The sequence below is a fragment of the Daktulosphaira vitifoliae genome, unplaced genomic scaffold (assembly GCF_025091365.1).
Source record: "Daktulosphaira vitifoliae isolate Bord-2020 unplaced genomic scaffold, ASM2509136v1 Scaffold_3, whole genome shotgun sequence".
Lineage (NCBI taxonomy): Eukaryota > Metazoa > Arthropoda > Insecta > Hemiptera > Phylloxeridae > Daktulosphaira > Daktulosphaira vitifoliae.
In genome coordinates this window covers 22,451,485-22,470,017 of record NW_026099574.1, presented here as the reverse complement: position 1 = coordinate 22,470,017, position 18,533 = coordinate 22,451,485, and the positions used below count along the sequence as shown (strand labels likewise).

Here is an 18,533-nt window from a genome sequence, read left to right as displayed (position 1 = left end):
ATCATTAGAATACATGAAATTAGTACTTACATAATATATTTTTAAAATGTGTTAATACTGTTTTACAATAATAATAAATTCACAATATTATAATATTTAAGTTAAGCATTAATAATTGTTTTATATTATATTTAACTTCAGCTACTGAACTTAATATTCATTTGCGAACAGTTATAAATTATTGGAAATATTTTATTGATCACTCTACTCTTAACAATTTACAAAGTCAAATGTGATTTCAAGCTAAACTTTATAAATCAAAAAAGAAAAATTCTATTAAATATATTTATGAAAAATGTTTAAAAAATATTTATGTTTATTTTTAATCTTTACAAATGTTGATAAAGTATTTTGTACAACTGAAAGAAATGAACTGTTTGAAAAATACCTAAGTTTTCAGAAATTTGAATATTTATATGCAGAAAAACCAGATTTTGCTAAAAATCTATCACATTATACAATAAAACAATTAAAAAGCTACATTGAAGATGTTTCCAAGAAAGTAATGTGTAGTTACATTTTTAACATAATGATGCGTTTGGATACGTTAGAGTCATTGTTTCAATATGAAAAAAGTATTTTATGTAAATTGACATCTGAAGAAATTGATGATATTGCTTTTAAAAAACAAATTATTGGGATGTTAATTGCAGCACATGAGTGGAAATTGGATTGTATTATTAGTCATTTATGGCTTCTATTTATATTTATGTCAAAACTAGAAATTTATTTTAGATCAATTAATAATCGGACTCAGATTGAATACATAGGACTGGTTACTACTAGAAATTCAATCGATAAAATGATAAAACAATTGTCTGTTTTACACAAATGTCAAGTACGTGAAATACATATATCAAATAAAGTTAATAATGATAAAAAAGTATTAGCACAAAATCCTAAACAACATTGCATAAGTCCTCTTGACGATATAGCCAAACAAAATATGTTGATAAATGTTCAAATCGTTAACAACGCTAAACTTCTCAAAAATCATTGGGATATAACATTTGACAACTTATTATTGAACCATTTACCGAGTAATGAAACTGATATGAAAGATCTAACAATGGAATTAGGCCAATATATTAAACTAATGCCCATTGCGAATATCATAAAGAACTATCAAGCTGCAATTAACGTTAATTCTTCATTTTCAAATCAAATTCAAGCAATAAGTAATATGCAAACAGACTTCATAAAATTAATGAAAATTATTATACTTCGTATTGTATGGAAACATTTAGTTTACTTAGATGAAATAAAGTTAATAGAATTAAATACCTTAAATAAATTTAATAAAGAAATGTTAAAGTTATTAAATAGTTTAATTGAATATTTACATTTAGAAAATGATATACAACTAAAACCAGTTTTAAAAATATTTAAGCATCCAGTTGGCTATTTTATTTTAGATTTGCAAATAAAATCTTATATTACGAACATCATTCAACTAATGTATGTAATTGTGCCAAGTTATAATAGTGATTTAATGTTAATTTTGGAAAAAAAGGAATTAAATAAAGACTTTGTAGATCAATCAATTAAGTCGTTGCAATTAATTATTTCTAATAACCAATTAGAAGTAACACAAGAAGATAACAACAAATTCAAAATTAAAGAAAGTATTTTAAATGCTAATGTACTTCTTTCATTTCTGATTAAAAAATTACCGAATGTAAACATTAAGGCAATTCAGCTGTTCACTGAAATTACACAGACAAATGTTTCTTTCTTTAAACAATTTATGTAATATAGCAAAATCACATTTATACAAATATAATAACTTAATGAATAATAAAATTATAAATCATCCAGTGTAATATTTTTTTTTAATTTTATTAATTTTGACGCGTATGTAATCAGCTACGCGTTCGTTTTATTGTATTGCCCTTTTCAAACATATTTAACTAACATTTAAAAAAAATAACATTTCTAAACTTTTATTGACATTATCATAGACATATGCCTTGCTGACAACATATTTTTCTCTTTTAAATTTTTTAAAATGTTCTATGTAGCTTACATCTTTTAAACTTATGCCAAATTAAAACTTATACAATGTATCATAAGATAATAAAATAATTATATATCCGATAACTTTAAGTTTATATGTTATCAGCCAATTGATCAAAAGTCATATAATTTTCAGTAAAAATAGTAAAAATAAAATTTGAATTGTTTTACATATAAACGGTACATCTACATCATTTAAAACTAAATCAAATTAAAGGTTTTATTATGTAGTTAACAACTAAAAAAGTTAAAATATTCTGATATTTCTTCTATGGGTAATGTAAGATATTGTAAAATGTTTTTATTTTGATGTGTGTTTTTAAGAAATGCGCAAACCTCAATGAAATTTTTGTCAGTTACACTAAAGACAATAATCTTTCTACTAATATGCGTTTTATTAAAATCTAGTCAAAATCCTAGCAACAAGAACTGTTGGAATGCAACAACATACATAGGTTGACCAAAAATGAGACTATAATTATTAAGAGCCAATTATTTATTGGCCAACTATTAATTATTTATTTAGGATAAAATAATCATAATTATTTTTAAAGTAAAATTTCTCGTGTATAATACAATGATGTCCCCTATCTTCCACTTCTGGTACTCCTCTGAAAATGATTTTTGTGGAAACTATTTGAGTTAACACTCTGTATTACCTTAGCGATTCATTGAATATATTTCTTATGTCAGGAGAAGGAGTTATAGACTGTAAGATTTGCCTAATAAAGAGACTGGGAGTTATTATTTTTTTTTTCAAAAATGCTAAGTGAGATTGACAAAATAAGAGAGTGCGTTGTTGAGGTGCAAATCAGCTATAGGTCAAGATTCGATCATGATTTTTCAATAAAAAAACATTTAATTATTGATTTAAAGAGTCATGCTAAAATATTGAGTATTTGCTTCGACTTGCGACTTCGTTAGCCTCGGACAGAGACATTTCAAGAGGGATATAAAAAATTTATATTTACTTAAATGTCTCTCGAAAACGTAATGATTATGTTATTGAACTGTTAATGGATTTTTTTTTTTTTGTCATTAGATGCTCTACAATCTAATATAATCATCAAACAATTAGGCAGTGTTTCTTTTTCAACAAATAAATCAATCTGATTCTTTTTTGGATACGTATAAAAATGTTTTTTAATTCAAATTTTAATAAAATACCTTCTCAGCTTTACGTCGAAGCTAAACTTTTTCGGAAGGTCTGCGTTTTTTATACTCAAAACAAATTAAAGTTTTTATAATTTACTTTAATATTAATCGATGAAAAACTTTCTAATGTTTCTTTTTTTTAAGTAATTTTGTCAAAATTTGTAATATTTCTTTTAAAATTTTTCAAGTTTGATCTTTTTTAATAAACAATTGCATTGGAGCGTTTTATGCAAGTGATGTTATTAGAGTCAAAATTCAATCTATACTATAGTCTAATAATCGTAGTAATAATAACTCACTATGCTGGGTCCCAATTGTACTGGATTTTTCAATTTATAAATGTTCATCTTCATACTAATACAAATTTTAAACTAATACAATTGAAAAAAATGGAATATCTTTCAAATATTTATCATTAGTGAATAATAATTTTTAGAAATTTAAGGCAAAAGTTTGTAATAAGCATTGTTGATAAAATTTTAAAATTCACAAGTTTAAATTATAATTTTTTTTAAATATTTATATATATTTATATTGTATATATATTTGTTAATATCTAATATATAATACCACACTATCGATTTTATAAGTCATCCTTAATGTTTTATAAAGATATGCAGTTTATTTTAAAATCGATGCATAACTTAGAATTTAATGTTTTTACTAAAATATGTTTTTTTTTTTAACAAACTTTGGTTAAAAATCCTATCTAAAAGGGTTTAGTTATAAAAATTGTCTAAATAAATTGTTAAATTCAATCTATACTCGTCTCTATTTTACCGAGACCTACTGTGTCATATCTCAAGTGTAATAGGTTTATTTTAATAGTAACATAAATATTTAATTAATAATTTAAAAAATAATAACAATTGAAAAGTATTTAATGATCGTTATTTTAAAATATTTTCAAGAATATCATATATTTCAGCTTACACTTTATTTTTTTAAAAATGTATAAGTTTTTAAAATAAGTGAATAATTTACTTTCTACTTATAATATACATAAATATCAGCCAAACTGTATAAAAAAAAAAAATTAAGTTTACTTGAGATCTATTAGAAATATACTATATAATGACGGTAATTATGATATCCACGCTATCAATTTTCGACTCAAAGTTTTAAAACTAAAAAATATGTACTCTACAATAAAAATCAAACTATTTTGATTTACTAATCATAATAATTGACCAAAAATTAAATAACAGAGGGCATTTTTTGTTTTTTTGCGGTATTTTTGGTCAAATACTAAGAACACGTTAAGCGACCAGTAAAATTGTTTTTTAAAAATCTCAAATCTTCACAAAACACCTATTTTATACATATAATAAAGTTAAAATGATTCTCATTAAAAGAATATCGACTTTATTTGATTTATCCTAATGTATATCTATGATTACGATAAATAATCATTTCGCGTTAGAAACAGTCTAAATCAACGATAATATTTGTTGTTCATCAGAAAGATTAAACTTCATATGAGGTTGTTATGTTTACTATTTAGTGAGTATAACAACGCTCTAATTATATAGACATGGTGAAGTAAGTCTAGAAAATATTTAGTTCAATTTAATGTGTCAGTATGAGTTTCAGGCTTTGCTTTACTTATTACCATTAGTGCAAACTATATAAGTACACATTGAGGTAAGAGAAAAAGAGATATGCTTATAAATGTGTTTAAATTTACAGTAAGCAGCATGACAGTTTTCATTACTGCTGCCGGGTGAACGTGTAACATCTAGTTGTTGTTCGTAATATTATTATTACCATCATCACCACCTCATTTCTCTTTCTGTGGATAGCCAAAAAAGTGCCTTTGTCAGGGAAAGCTATGGTTGGAGGTGTTTTAAATTTATTTGGTTAATGCAAAAACGTCAACTGTACCAACTGTATTTAAATGATGAAATAACGCTCAGAGCATCATGGGGTGCTACAAAATGAGCGAAACTAAAGTAAAAAGCTGTGTTAATCCTCCACTATCACTTCAACGAATTTTCCCCTTCGAATACATCAGAAATCTCTCACAAACTTGTAGTCATCTGTAAAATGCATATGTATGTATAAACAAATACATTTTAAAATGTTATTATCTCTAATACGTTTGCCCCAGTAAAATGTACTCTAAGAGTATATTTCAAATTTTTCGTTTTGTCAAAATAATTTTTTTTTCAATATGCGCACCTTTTATGCGTACTGATTTTAATACGCCAAACAATTATTTGAATAATTATTTACCGCAATTCAATTTAGTTGTTCATAACAACATTAATATTGGTAAAATATTACATCAGTAATAAGTACATGTATCAATAATGATTATTTAGAAATTATTCGCCTATATATATTTTTAATATTCTTATTAGTATGTAAAAAAAAATTAAGTATAATAAAGTATACTTATTAAACAGGAAGATTAATAATTTGTAAACGTCCAAAAGAAGTTAGAATATGCAAACTATTTACTTCATGTTTCAATGGTACTTTTTATATGCTAAAAAAATAGCATTTCTATCAAAAGTAATAAATAATTTGTAAACGAGTAAGTTATAGTAGAGATTAAAAATAAAGAGTATGACATGTTTAAGCGTAAAAGTCGTCCAGAAATGAGAGTCAGTACGTCTAGGGAGCTATTACTACGTTTTCTTTATGTTCAGCCACCGTCTACATTAAAGAGGGGGGTGCAGAGGGAAATTCAAGTATTATTGCTACAATAAACATATTTTTTCCGTTATCCATGGTACAATAAAAGTCACTCCCTACTTACTGCGTCTTATGGTCTAATCAACATTTACGGCATCCATTACCCAAGTTTTTCATTACTTTTACACGGCCCCAAGCATAGCTCTAGTTGTATACATTTAGAGCTACGTTTCAGCAACAGATGTTATCATTTTTATCTTAAGTATTCCGTTCAACATATCCATTTAATCACCGAAAGGTTCACTAATTTCAAACATTATGCATTTTCACTACAAAGGAGACTGTACATTTAATTGTATATTTTCTAGCTTAGTCTCATAATAAATGTACTACAAATGAAATAGAATCAAATAATATGTATGTCAAGTTATATTTTTTTTTAACTCGTTTCTGATTATAGAACATAAATATTATATTTTTTATTTATCAATCAAATTACTCCTTTTAAAAGTGGATATATCTAGTTGTTATAATAAGCCAATCAATTATTTATCAACAAATAATAGCAGAGTTAGTTTATTATAAACGATCAATGAAAAATTATATTTCATCATTACATATTTTTATAGAAAACGAATAGTAATAAGCTATGAACTGCTAAAATGTTTTCGACTATAATTGTTTCTTGATAAATAATATTTGCAATATATATATTATAGCAACTTACAAAAGATTAAATATAGTTTTTTTTTTTCTAAAAATTATTTTTTTGAGGATTAAATAATTTACTGGCAGAAAAAATATATTAACACTTTGTTTTAGAAAAAAAAAGTGCTCTCTGAAAATGTTATCAAATTGACAGAATAGTCTCATAGACTATGAATTATGAAAAAACTTGTTTCAAAAATTGTTTACAATAATTTAAGTATTATTTGATAAACATATAAAAATAGGGATCTTGCATTAAAATCACTTAAAAAAATATTTAAATGATATCAAAATATTCATTAGTAATAATTAATTTCAATTAATGTAAGCCAATGAATAGGATGAGATAGTTTTTTTAACTATAAAAAATGTAATATTTCTATCAGGGCCATTTCAAGTTACGATGCCAAATAGATTGTTCCTAAGAAAAATATTAAATACAAAGAATTTTAGTTATACAATTATATAATTTGTGATGTTTAAATTATGACCCTGATTTCTAAATTATTGAAAAATGTATATTTAATATAAACTATCGAATAATTGATGTAACTAAGATAGAAGAGTATTATGTAGAATTTGAGTCTTGAATTCATGGTTTGTTTTAAAAATTTAGATTCAAATATTTTCACATATTCCATTAAAATTAAGACAATAATTATTAAATAACAAATTTTTATTTAAGACATATGCATATAGTATAATGAACAATACAACAAGAATTTATTTATTTAATAATACTCTACTTAGGTAAAACTAATTAATATCACATAATAATTTTTAAAACAATTGTCATTAGAAAAGTCTAATTAAACTTTGATTAGTTGAAAATACGATTGTAAAATTATTGCAATAAGGTAAAATGAGGTCGTGTATTATAATTAACAAAATAACCAATAAAGATTTAAGAAATTCTACATCGTAGTAATAAACTTAGCATTAATTCATCTAATTTAACGTCTCAACAGGTTTAATTTTTTGTAAATAAATAAATTATTAAAATTTGATTGTATGTTATATTAGTAAAGTATAAATTTATATAAAATTACTTTTAATAGAACTGTTTATTTTTAAAATACTTAGATTCACCAACCTTCATTATTATTATTTTAACATCAACATTATGATATTTGAAGTGAGAGACCAGGTGATATTATAATGTTTTTATCAATTATTTAACTGAGAAAAGTAATTATGCAAAAATAAGAAATTTAATACTTAAAAAGTAAATTTTTAAATGTAATTTTATATACTATATAAGACTTTTATTTTATTTTCGGATTGAACAATTTTTTTTAAGTCCATCTCATACTCGTAAAATGTTATTATTCTTACAGTAATTTTATTTTTATATTTATATTAACACAAAAATGTCTTTATTATTTTTTCTTAAAAAATTTAAAAATAACCATTCCATGAAAATTTAATATTATTTTTATTACTGTTGTAATATTTATGCGACACAGCGTGTTTTAAAAATGTTCTTTTATTTTATGCTACATATTTATGAAATTTTTAGAATATAGGTTTTAATATTATTTAATCGACAGTTGCATCAAACATAACAATAATATAATTAAATTTAAAAAAATATACAATGATTTTACAGTTTTGTTGAATTGAAAATGCTTTTTCGCCAAAAGTTCTAAAGAAAACAACACTTACATTCATAATATTACTTTATACACTATAAATTCTAAAACAACAATATTGGTAGTAAAAAAGTAAAAAACAAAAATTCAAATCGGGACCGATCGAGGAGCAAATATTTTATGTACATATAATCGCCTACATCTAGTCTCCACAGTATTGTGGATATTATTAACCGACTAAATTTAATACCATATAAAACAATATGCTTATCACAGTACTTGACAAAACTTGCTTTTATTTTTAACCGGAGTACTTGTCAGTGGCGTAGGAGTTGGTTTCGTGTAAGCAGTCGTAGTTGCTGGTGATGTAAACGCTGGCAACGAAGCCGAACTTATCATTTTAGTTTTATGATCGGTTATAACACTATTATCTTTTTCTAATGTACGTCCACTTCCACTTCCACTGTTGTAATACAGAGATCGACTTACTCGATTCCTAAACGATCGGCTCACTGTAGTTTTTTTCCGGTAGCTGGAGAATTTAGCACCGTTTCTCTGGAACGTTGAGGTATTCAGATTAAGATCGACATCCTGTAAAATAAACAAAGTGATACATTATTATGGTTTTTTAGATAAAAGTCGCAGTTATTGCTTTACCAATCACTACTCGTTAGTGAGGGTGTGGTCCAATATAATTAATTATAAATGTGTACTAAAGGAATAAATCAGCACAAATTAACTGCAGCTAATCTTTAAAATTTTATCTCACGTCAAATTAATTCCACAAGTTTTATTTAAATACAAAAATTTTACAAATTTTTATTATATATCTCTATTTTTTAGTGTAAATGGTATTATTTTTGTAAAAATGACACTTGTGAAAATATGTTTCTCTTTGTGCATACGACTTTTTCTTAGGTTCATACGTTTTATATAATAACAAAAAATAAAATTCTTAAAATTGCGCTATTAAATAAAAACTTACTGGTTTCTAATATATAAGATATTGTTATCTCTAAAACAATATTTGTTATTTTGTGTAAAACCAAATTAAGTACACTATTTTGTTTTTTTCATTAATAATTGTGTTATATATAAACGTGTCAATACTGAATGAATTAAAAATAATTACTTAAACCAACCACAAAAAAAGTCAAAACCTCTTAAATTCCATTTCATGCGAGCACTTGAAACTCTTCACTGTATTGACACTATATTGACTATCCATTGTTCATTATTTTTATATTACAATAATTTTATATTTAGTGGTAAGATATTTAAAAATATACTTATTGTATACAAATAAAAATCACAATGATCTATTTAACTAAGCAATTTATCACATTTTTTAAACTACGTACTGGTAATAACAAGTTTTAAATATTGAATTGAACTCATATTAATTTTTATTTTACAATTTATCTAATTAATGAAGATAATCAAAATTATTCTTATTTGATATTTTATATCCAAAATAACTTAAAAAATGATGGGATTTACATAAAAAACATTATTATAATTTATAAATAACTTTTACGTTTTTAATTTACATACATTTTTTATTCAACTTAGTTTTCATGTAATACACCAAATTCAAAAATGAAGTAGTAAAAAATACTGTAACAGATGCTTAAAAAATACTATTTAATTTTTTATAAAAATTTCAAACATAATTTGAAATACAAATAAAACAAAATTAAATTAAAAAAAAAAAAAAAATTTGGTAAACAAAAATCAAAAATTATATATACCTTAATTAGGTATGTTTACCAAGTTTCTTACTAACTTTTGTATTGCTTTTCTTCGTTGGATGATTACTTTGCGACTTATTTAACGTAGTCACGGTAAATTCTATGTCTTTTGTACTTTGATGGGCTGTAAATAATAATCGACATATTTTACAAAGTATAAATAATTTAAACGAAAAAAATCATTTGACTTACTGAAAAATTCTTCAACTGGAATTTCAATCTTGTCATGATCAATCCATGTTAAACCCATTTCGACTTTTTCTGCCAGGTCCTTCCAATGCTTCAGATTTTCTAAAGTACCCTCATATAATGGTGTGATCCAAGGAAACGTGTCACATAATACCTGAAAATAGTTTAATTAAAGTAGAATTTCGTTTATCATTTATCGTAATGAAATTACTTTATACAATGGCAAACATATGACATCGATGAATTCTACTTGCATCTGAGGAAGCTCGTCTTTTTTTTCTCTATCCATCATGGCCTAAAACCAATACCAATAAAAAAATTTCTATTTATATTTAATTAATCAAGTTTATACAAACCATTGGTTGCTGATTTAGTTGTAATTTTTCCAAGTCACCTTGGTCAAAAAATTCATCAGCCACCAATTTCGCCATTTTATGTTGTACCTCCCACGGTTTTGCTATTGCGCTCACGTCACATGCTGTCATTAAAATACCACATAATACTAGACCATTGAAAAAAAAATGATTAGTTAAATTAGATAACGAAAAAGACATAACTAATAAATTTCATACAAGCCTTTTTTTCTTCACTTTGCCAATCAAATTCTCCATTTTCTACAACTTCCATAAAACGGTTTTTCTTTTTGAAATACATTGCTAAATCTGTGGACAATATTGAGTTTTCTACTAATTTCATAACATTCCGATAATCCTCCGGAGATAAAGCTTGGAATATATTGTTTCCGTCACTGTTCAAAATCATCACACATTGATCAAAGTGATGATGTTCCATAGTACTTGTTGTGTAAAGAATGGCCAATGGTGATTCAGTTTTTGTTTGGAAAGCGTTGTTTGTTCCACGATGATCTAAGTCATGACACAAACATGCTACCAGTAGTCCTAGAATCTAAAGTATGCACTTGTTTTTTATAAACTCTGAGAAAATTTACTTAATTTTAATTACTAAAACTATATCTTAACTATAAATAATAAAATTATTTTAATATAAAAAATAATAGAAACTAATATTTTGTAATTAGAAGATTAAACCGAATTATTAATATGCATTTTTTTAGTAAAAATGTTCTAAAATAAATGATTTCTAATGATACCGTTTTGAATATTTTTGTAATAATCCTGCAACTATTTATGTAGATGTATGTTCTATATTTTTATGACAGCTCAATTGGCTTTAAAGTGGTTAACACACTCTTACTTCTTGAGATTCAAAGAGTATGTGGATTATTTGATCTCATCTCTAGAATCGAGTAATATTGTTAATAGCTAATAATTGTAAATACCTCTAAATCACTCATAAATCTTTCCATTTTCCCAGTTTTCAACATTGCAAACATTGTTTGTGCTACATTAAGCGCATGTCTCCAGTTATGATATTTCACAGGTCTATAATTCTTTCTCACGCTTAACACCCATTTACAAAGTACCTATATAAATCATATTTGTCAACATAAAAAATGTATAAATGACTGGAATTTATGTCATTGAACCAGTAACGACATCTAGCGAAGAAAATCAATGTAATATCCTTACGTGATATGGAATTTGAAACTTCTGCACTAGATTACACTCTAAAAACATTCGGATTGTAGCTTTACACGTATCGTCATCCGATAAATCAAAATCAATGAATTTAAAGCTAAAAATTAATATTATTTTTTCATACAATAAGAAAAAAATGTATTGTGTAGATGATTAATTTTACCTATATAAATTGTATATCTCTGCTGATGGAATCGTATCTTGAGTTAATTTTATTGTATCATCAACAGATGCTGTAGCATGATATGATAGACATTCAAGTGCTACTTTTTGTTTAGCCATAAGTTTACCTGTTTTCATAGTTAACCAATTAATAGATCGCATAATTTAATATTTAATATTAACTTACATGCACTTTCATACATCTGAGTATTATGAATTCCCAGTCCACAAAATATCGCAAACGCTTCAAATGTAGCTACATCACAATCAGTAAATGGCGTTCCTGTTTCCTAAAATGAACATTTATAATTTATTATTATGGCAATCAATGGCCAAACAAATATGAGTAAAAATATATCGCATAGTATTTGCACGATCTTCTGTAACTTAAACATATTTCTAACATAATGAATTTTGTTCCATTCGGATAAGTATAACACGATTTTACAAAAAATAAAAGATAATATTTTATATTTATATTTAAAAAAAAATTTTTTTGTCTAATTTGTGTTTGAAGTAACTTCTGTTGTTGATTTGCTCAAACCACGATAATTAAAAAAGATTTTAGCAAAAATTTGTTTCCAGAACTTTGTTGAATTATCTTTATTTTGTAGGTGCCACCGTTATAAAGTATATTTAAAACTTTTAATTTCTAAAATATTTTTTAATTGTAATCAATGAAAATAAAGGACGCCACAATTAATCAACAAATATTCAAAATACTCTTGTATTTCATAGGAGTGTTATACAGGTTGTATGCCTTTTCCCATAAAATCAGAAAAATTCCGTCTTTAATTATTAAGAAAATATAAAAATGTATGAAAAAGTCATAACACACTTTATTTAAATTTTAGAAAGTTAAAACAAGATACTACAATGTATCTAATTTTTATAATTATTCAATAGATAACAACACATGGTTGATCGTTTTAAATTTTATAATCATTTGATAATTCTATTGTTCGTTTAAAACTAAGTCGATAAATTTGTTTGTAAATCAATTTTTGTTTTGTTTTGATCAAAAGAAAATACTTTTTCTATCCAACGTTTGAAAAATGTTATAATTATTTTATATTCAATGTCAAGCACTATGTTTCAGATAGAAAAAATGTTTAACCTTATTTATAAGCTGTGCTACGCCAATGACATCAGTTTTTCCATTTAAAATTGGCATGCACAATATTGATTTGATTGGCACCTCAGGTGTACCATTACCATCGTCACTTTCAACACTGGGCTGTCTATCTAATACTTTGGCCCACATTTGCACATCTGGTATATTAAGAACCTAATAAGCAAATTGATTTAAAAAAAAAAATCTAAAACAAATAAAGCATAAATGTCTCAACTTGAACAGAGGCAGCTACTTCATGGGCTATTTGAAGCAATTTAGAGGGTTTAAGAGCTTTGTTGATTTTCTTGACATCGTGTTGAGAACCCAATTCAAAAGCTATTGTAAATTTTATTTCCTACAAATATATCAGGTTTAAGCTTTTAAAACTTAACAACCAGATGTTTGAATTTTTACCTTATGTTCCTTGGAAAAAGGCATATCTCCAATCATAGTGTCAAAGCTCTATAGAATAAACAATAGTATATCGTTAAATGTTTTATATTTTCAATAAAAAGTAAAAATTATATCTTATATTTTATAAGTTGAAAACAAATTACGTTTTTATTAAAGATTTTTTTTTCGAGGGAATAATTTACTGGTTTAGCTCCAAAGTGCTCCAGGTGACTCTAGACGAAAAAATATTAATTAATAAGTGCTTGAATAAATAAAGTTAAGTTGACGAAATTATTTTTCAACGTACAGCTTCTTCGCATTCTAAGTCCAACAAAAATACCACACATCGCTCACATTTAATCAAGTCTCTGGCTTGAGTCATGATTTTAGACACTAAACATTCCAAATTGTTTTGTTCTTCAAAAATGCTTCGGGCCAAACCCAATAACATCTAGGTACATGCACATAAATAATAATTTTTAAATTAAAATTGTGTTGTGAATCATTAAATTTTGAGAATCCAGTGCTCTATGTATCTTTTTTAGTGCCCTTTACTCATTTGCATTGTACTACCACAATAAATTATTTCGATAAAGTGAAATGACTCGGAAGAAACTTTATAGCAAGTTATTCGTGAGATAAGTAAAAAGTTTCTAGTGCCCGAAACCATTGTGTATAACAGAATGAGAGACGGCTATTAACTGATAAACCTTGAATATAAAATATATGCACCATAGAATTCTTCACTTAACTGACGAAGTAATAAATCATTTGATTATTAATGAAGCAACCCGTAAATTCCAACCGGTAAGCTAAGCTCAAAATGATTTTCTATCTTTTCAGTATTGAAATAATTTATATATGATGATTACTATTGTGATTTTAATACTATTTATATTGTATTTTCAATAAAATCGTAGATTTACTTTTTGTACCGAGTTATAATATTCAATAAAAAATTATCTCAAAAACAATTGTACTACACTCAAATATCAACTTGATATTTTTTTTCATTTTAAAAGAGTGTTATTTTTAAATAATAGATTATTTTTTAAATGAATTTTACCTATAATATTAACTATTTAATAGATTTTTTTGTAGTTTCAGATCGTACATTTTTATTGTATACTTACAATGAAAAGTATTTATTAGATTGAATTTATCTATAAGTTATTCCGTCATAGGAATAATCAATAAAACAGATTAAAGCGTAAGGAAGACTATAAATAAGAAAAAAATAAATTATGTACAACAGCAACGAGGCATAGTCATCTTTTAATCGCACTAGTGGTACACGATAAAAATATCAATATTATTTTATTGTTATTTTTCTCATTACCTGATTCCTTTGGAATTCCTGAACAGATTTCTCAAACAATTGAGCATTTTGTATTCCAATAGCGCAAAACGTTAGATACCTCTGGAATATCTATAAATCATTAACAAAAACCAAGTTGTATTATCGAATTAATATTAGACCAAGACAACAAACAGATCTCAAAAATTTAAGCTAATAAAAAATTAGTTGATAACTGTTAATTAAATAAACATACTTCAACATCATGTTCTGTAAACGAATTGCTGCCATCAGTCTTGTTGATTATTTGAGCTACACCGATAACATCGTTATCGTAGTTGCAAATCGGCACGCACAGAATCAAATTTGTCGTGTAACCCGTTCGGTGATCGATTTCTCGATTAAACCTTGGATCCTAAACAAACACAAGCCAATAATTGAAAAACGAGAAAAATACTATAAATAAAGCTGCAGTTGGGCTTTGGTTAGGTTGATGTTAATTCGATTTGCTATGTTATAAAAACTGCTTTGTACTATCTATTGAAAATAAAATAAATTAAACCTATACAAATATTCCTGATTACTCTCGTTCAATTAAAAGTCTACACTAGACTTAAACTTTTACTGTTCTAGCTCGCAAAAGTACATATTAACCTTAGAATTATCAGGGTTAATGAAAATCCTAGCAAACAAATGATACTAAAACAGAGTTCAACAAGGATTTATATTTTTAAAAATTCATAATGGTGTTTCACAAACAAAATATTTATAGGTTTTTTTTATTAAAACTATTAATTTTATGTGCTAGAATATTTTTCAAGTTTATTTAAAATAAAATACGTTACTTTGATGTAAAACAACTATAAACGTATTTTCTTTGTCTAAATTTTCATCTAATATAATTTTGAAGAATAACTATTTTATATTTCATTTAACTTAACAAATTCATATCAAAAAAAAAGTTTATGCACATTTTTTGCTTCTAAAGGAAATAAAATCATATTTAAGATACATTCAAAATGATCTTTATTTACATTGAGTTATAGTTAGCTAATATTGAATATAAATTTTAACTAACCCCAATTTTGGTTAACATAGAAAATTATTGATATTCTTTGATACATCGAAAATACTATCAAACAAATTTTGAATGTAATTTTTTCTTTAATATTATTGTATAATTCTAATAAATAATATAATGAACTTGTTAGAATAATTATGGCGGCTCATTTAAGAGATTTTATTGGATCTGAATGAAGTATTTTTCTATTTTATTGTCAAGGTGAATAAGTAATTTTTTTGTTGATTAATGTATATCTTATATATAATATATATATACTCTTAATTTATATATATATTTTCAAATGAATAATATTCATTAATAGTTTTAAATAAATTAAAAAACTTTTAAATCATATTCTGACATTTTCCTTAAAAATTATTCACTAAAGCGTTTAAAAGCTGATCATTAAAAATAATTAAGTCAAATCAATTGTTTAAAAACAATAGCATCATTTGAATTATATGTATATATATTTTTAATAACATTTCATAATATTTACAATCAGTGTAAGGTTATAGAATACACAAATTTAATACATATGTATACAAGGTATTTAGATGACAGTGATTTGTGTAAACGTATAAATAACATTAAAGTCCCTTTATATATATAATAGTAGATTTGTGATGTCATTTTGTCATGTTAAATTTTTGCGATGTTATTATTTTAACGCTAAGTATTTCAAAAAGATTCTCTTTATTAATTTTTGGCATTATTCACAAAAATAAAAGAATTAATAATTTTAGAAAATGTTGATATTAAATTTCACAATACTTTCATAACCGTAATAAATTCATAACAATATTAACCAAAGACAGATTTTTAAGGCGTTATTGAGTCGTATGTATTTAATACCATAAAATAATTTACATAAATTTAAAAAAATACACCAGAACTGAATAATTTAAAAGTTAACTTCTATTTTGACCTTAATTTATGTTAGAGTATGTTATATCTATTTATCATATTAATAAAACTTATTCATTTTGATTATTATCGACATTCAAATTAATATCTTCACAATATCGCCTAACTTATAAATTTATATTATATTATTTTGCATTTTTATTTATTTTAACTATGTTAATAATTGTATGTAATGATATCTATTATTTACTCAAATTTTTAATCTGTTCTGTAAAAACACATTATTTACTTACACAATTTAAATATTATTATTTTTTAAAAAAACTATTAAAAATTTGTACCGTGTTACTAAATTACTGATCAAACGAATTTAAATTTAAAATAACTATGTTGCAGCAAACGAGTTGTAGCTACAAATGTGTAACATACATACTAACCGGATTATCCTTTAGATGTTATAAATGTGTCATTTATAAATTCAATCATACACTAATAATAGTGATTAATTTTAAGTATTTGTACATCAATAACCTTCCTACTTATTTTAATTTAGACCAGTTGACAGTTGTTATTTTATGCTTAACAATACAAATATCAGTCTACTGTGAACGTAATTTTTAATATACTAACAAAATATAATGACAATATTTTTGTGCATGAAAATCGAATTTTTAACATATAAAAAATGATAGTAAAACTTTATCAGTATATTTAATAGTATAAAATATAATTAACCTGATATGCATTTTTTATGTTAACGACTTGTTTAGTTTCTGCTACAGCTCCAGCCACCCCAACTCCAAACGGTATAAGTATTTCTTCTGATTTTGCTTTATGTATCGCATCAGTTATTTCTAAAAATAATAATTAAAAAAACAATTATGAAAGTTTTAATTTATAGAGATATAATTTAAAGTGATATTATGCCATTATAATACTATTATAACTCATTTTACTTATTAAAACGTTTTCTTATGACATAAAATAAAACCAAATTTCTGCATTAAAATAAATGTTAAAACCAGGATTATGCTTAAATGTCTTATTTTTATTGGAAAGCCTATACAGAGTTTTATTCAATGTTATAACCACTTCATTTCTTTTTTAAATAATAAAAAAATAATTTTTGACATTTTTCAGTTTATTAATTATTAAGTACTTTTTTTGTTCATCCTTTTTACCTATTAACGATGTCAACTCTAATTTTTCAAATATCAACACACATATTTAATTAGCTTATAAAATAGAAAATGATCTAATTTAGAAAACGACCTGTCGATAAAATCTTCTGACCCACTAATTCAAAAGCTCTTACTTTTTTAAAATAAAAACTGGAATTGACTGGAAAATCAATACATAATATTAGACATTTCTCAAACATACCCCTCTTCCTACTTTGATATAAAAATGTTAATAGCTTTTGAAGTACTGAAAGCACAAAAGTTGTTATTGTCCAGTCATTTTCTTAATTAGATCATTGTCTATTTTATAAACTTGTTAAATATGTGTGTGACTGTTTACAAAAATACAGTTGACACTTTTAATACGTATAAAGAATGATCTAAAAAATTATATAATAATTAATATTTCGAAAAAAAAAANCTTCCTACTTTGATATAAAAATGTTAATAGCTTTTGAAGTACTGAAAGCACAAAAGTTGTTATTGTCCAGTCATTTTCTTAATTAGATCATTGTCTATTTTATAAACTTGTTAAATATGTGTGTGACTGTTTACAAAAATACAGTTGACACTTTTAATACGTATAAAGAATGATCTAAAAAATTATATAATAATTAATATTTCGAAAAAAAAAAATGTATATATATTAATGTATAAATGTGTGTGTGTGTGTGTATGCGTGGAGAGAGTGCTTACAAGGTTTTGACATCTTTATCAGTTATAAACAATAAAAAATATGTTTTAAACGTAGTCTAAGAAAGCAATAAGTAATTAAAAAATATATCAACAAAATGATAGTTACATCAAAAATTGTAAGTGTTTTTAGATGGGTCTGAAACAACCTTT

At 24.6% G+C, this 18,533-nt stretch overlaps 1 protein-coding gene across 4 annotated transcripts in view; it reads right to left on the bottom strand.

The window, feature by feature from the left end:
• Positions 1-7,920: 7,920 nt before the first annotated feature.
• Positions 7,921-18,533, bottom strand: part of LOC126900221 (cGMP-specific 3',5'-cyclic phosphodiesterase) — a 46,378-nt gene continuing 35,765 nt past the window's right edge. The window contains exons 4-21 of one of the 4 annotated variants that reach the window (XM_050675754.1): positions 17,242-17,360; positions 14,833-14,991; positions 14,619-14,708; positions 13,587-13,730; positions 13,444-13,512; positions 13,301-13,348; positions 13,122-13,241; positions 12,890-13,060; positions 11,960-12,062; positions 11,774-11,900; positions 11,602-11,707; positions 11,352-11,495; positions 10,624-10,957; positions 10,408-10,553; positions 10,263-10,346; positions 10,055-10,205; positions 9,898-9,986; positions 7,921-8,702 (exon numbers count right to left, since the gene is read on the bottom strand). In XM_050675754.1, the coding sequence (XP_050531711.1) occupies positions 8,382-8,702; positions 9,898-9,986; positions 10,055-10,205; positions 10,263-10,346; positions 10,408-10,553; positions 10,624-10,957; positions 11,352-11,495; positions 11,602-11,707; positions 11,774-11,900; positions 11,960-12,062; positions 12,890-13,060; positions 13,122-13,241; positions 13,301-13,348; positions 13,444-13,512; positions 13,587-13,730; positions 14,619-14,708; positions 14,833-14,991; positions 17,242-17,360 (2,525 nt within the window). In that variant the 3' untranslated portion in view covers positions 7,921-8,381. Of the gene's footprint in view, positions 8,703-9,862; positions 9,987-10,054; positions 10,206-10,262; positions 10,347-10,407; positions 10,554-10,623; positions 10,958-11,351; positions 11,496-11,601; positions 11,708-11,773; positions 11,901-11,959; positions 12,063-12,889; positions 13,061-13,121; positions 13,242-13,300; positions 13,349-13,443; positions 13,513-13,586; positions 13,731-14,618; positions 14,709-14,832; positions 14,992-17,241; positions 17,361-18,533 lie in introns of all 4 variants that reach the window. The other 3 variants (XM_050675755.1, XM_050675753.1, XM_050675756.1) reach the window with 3 other exon arrangements.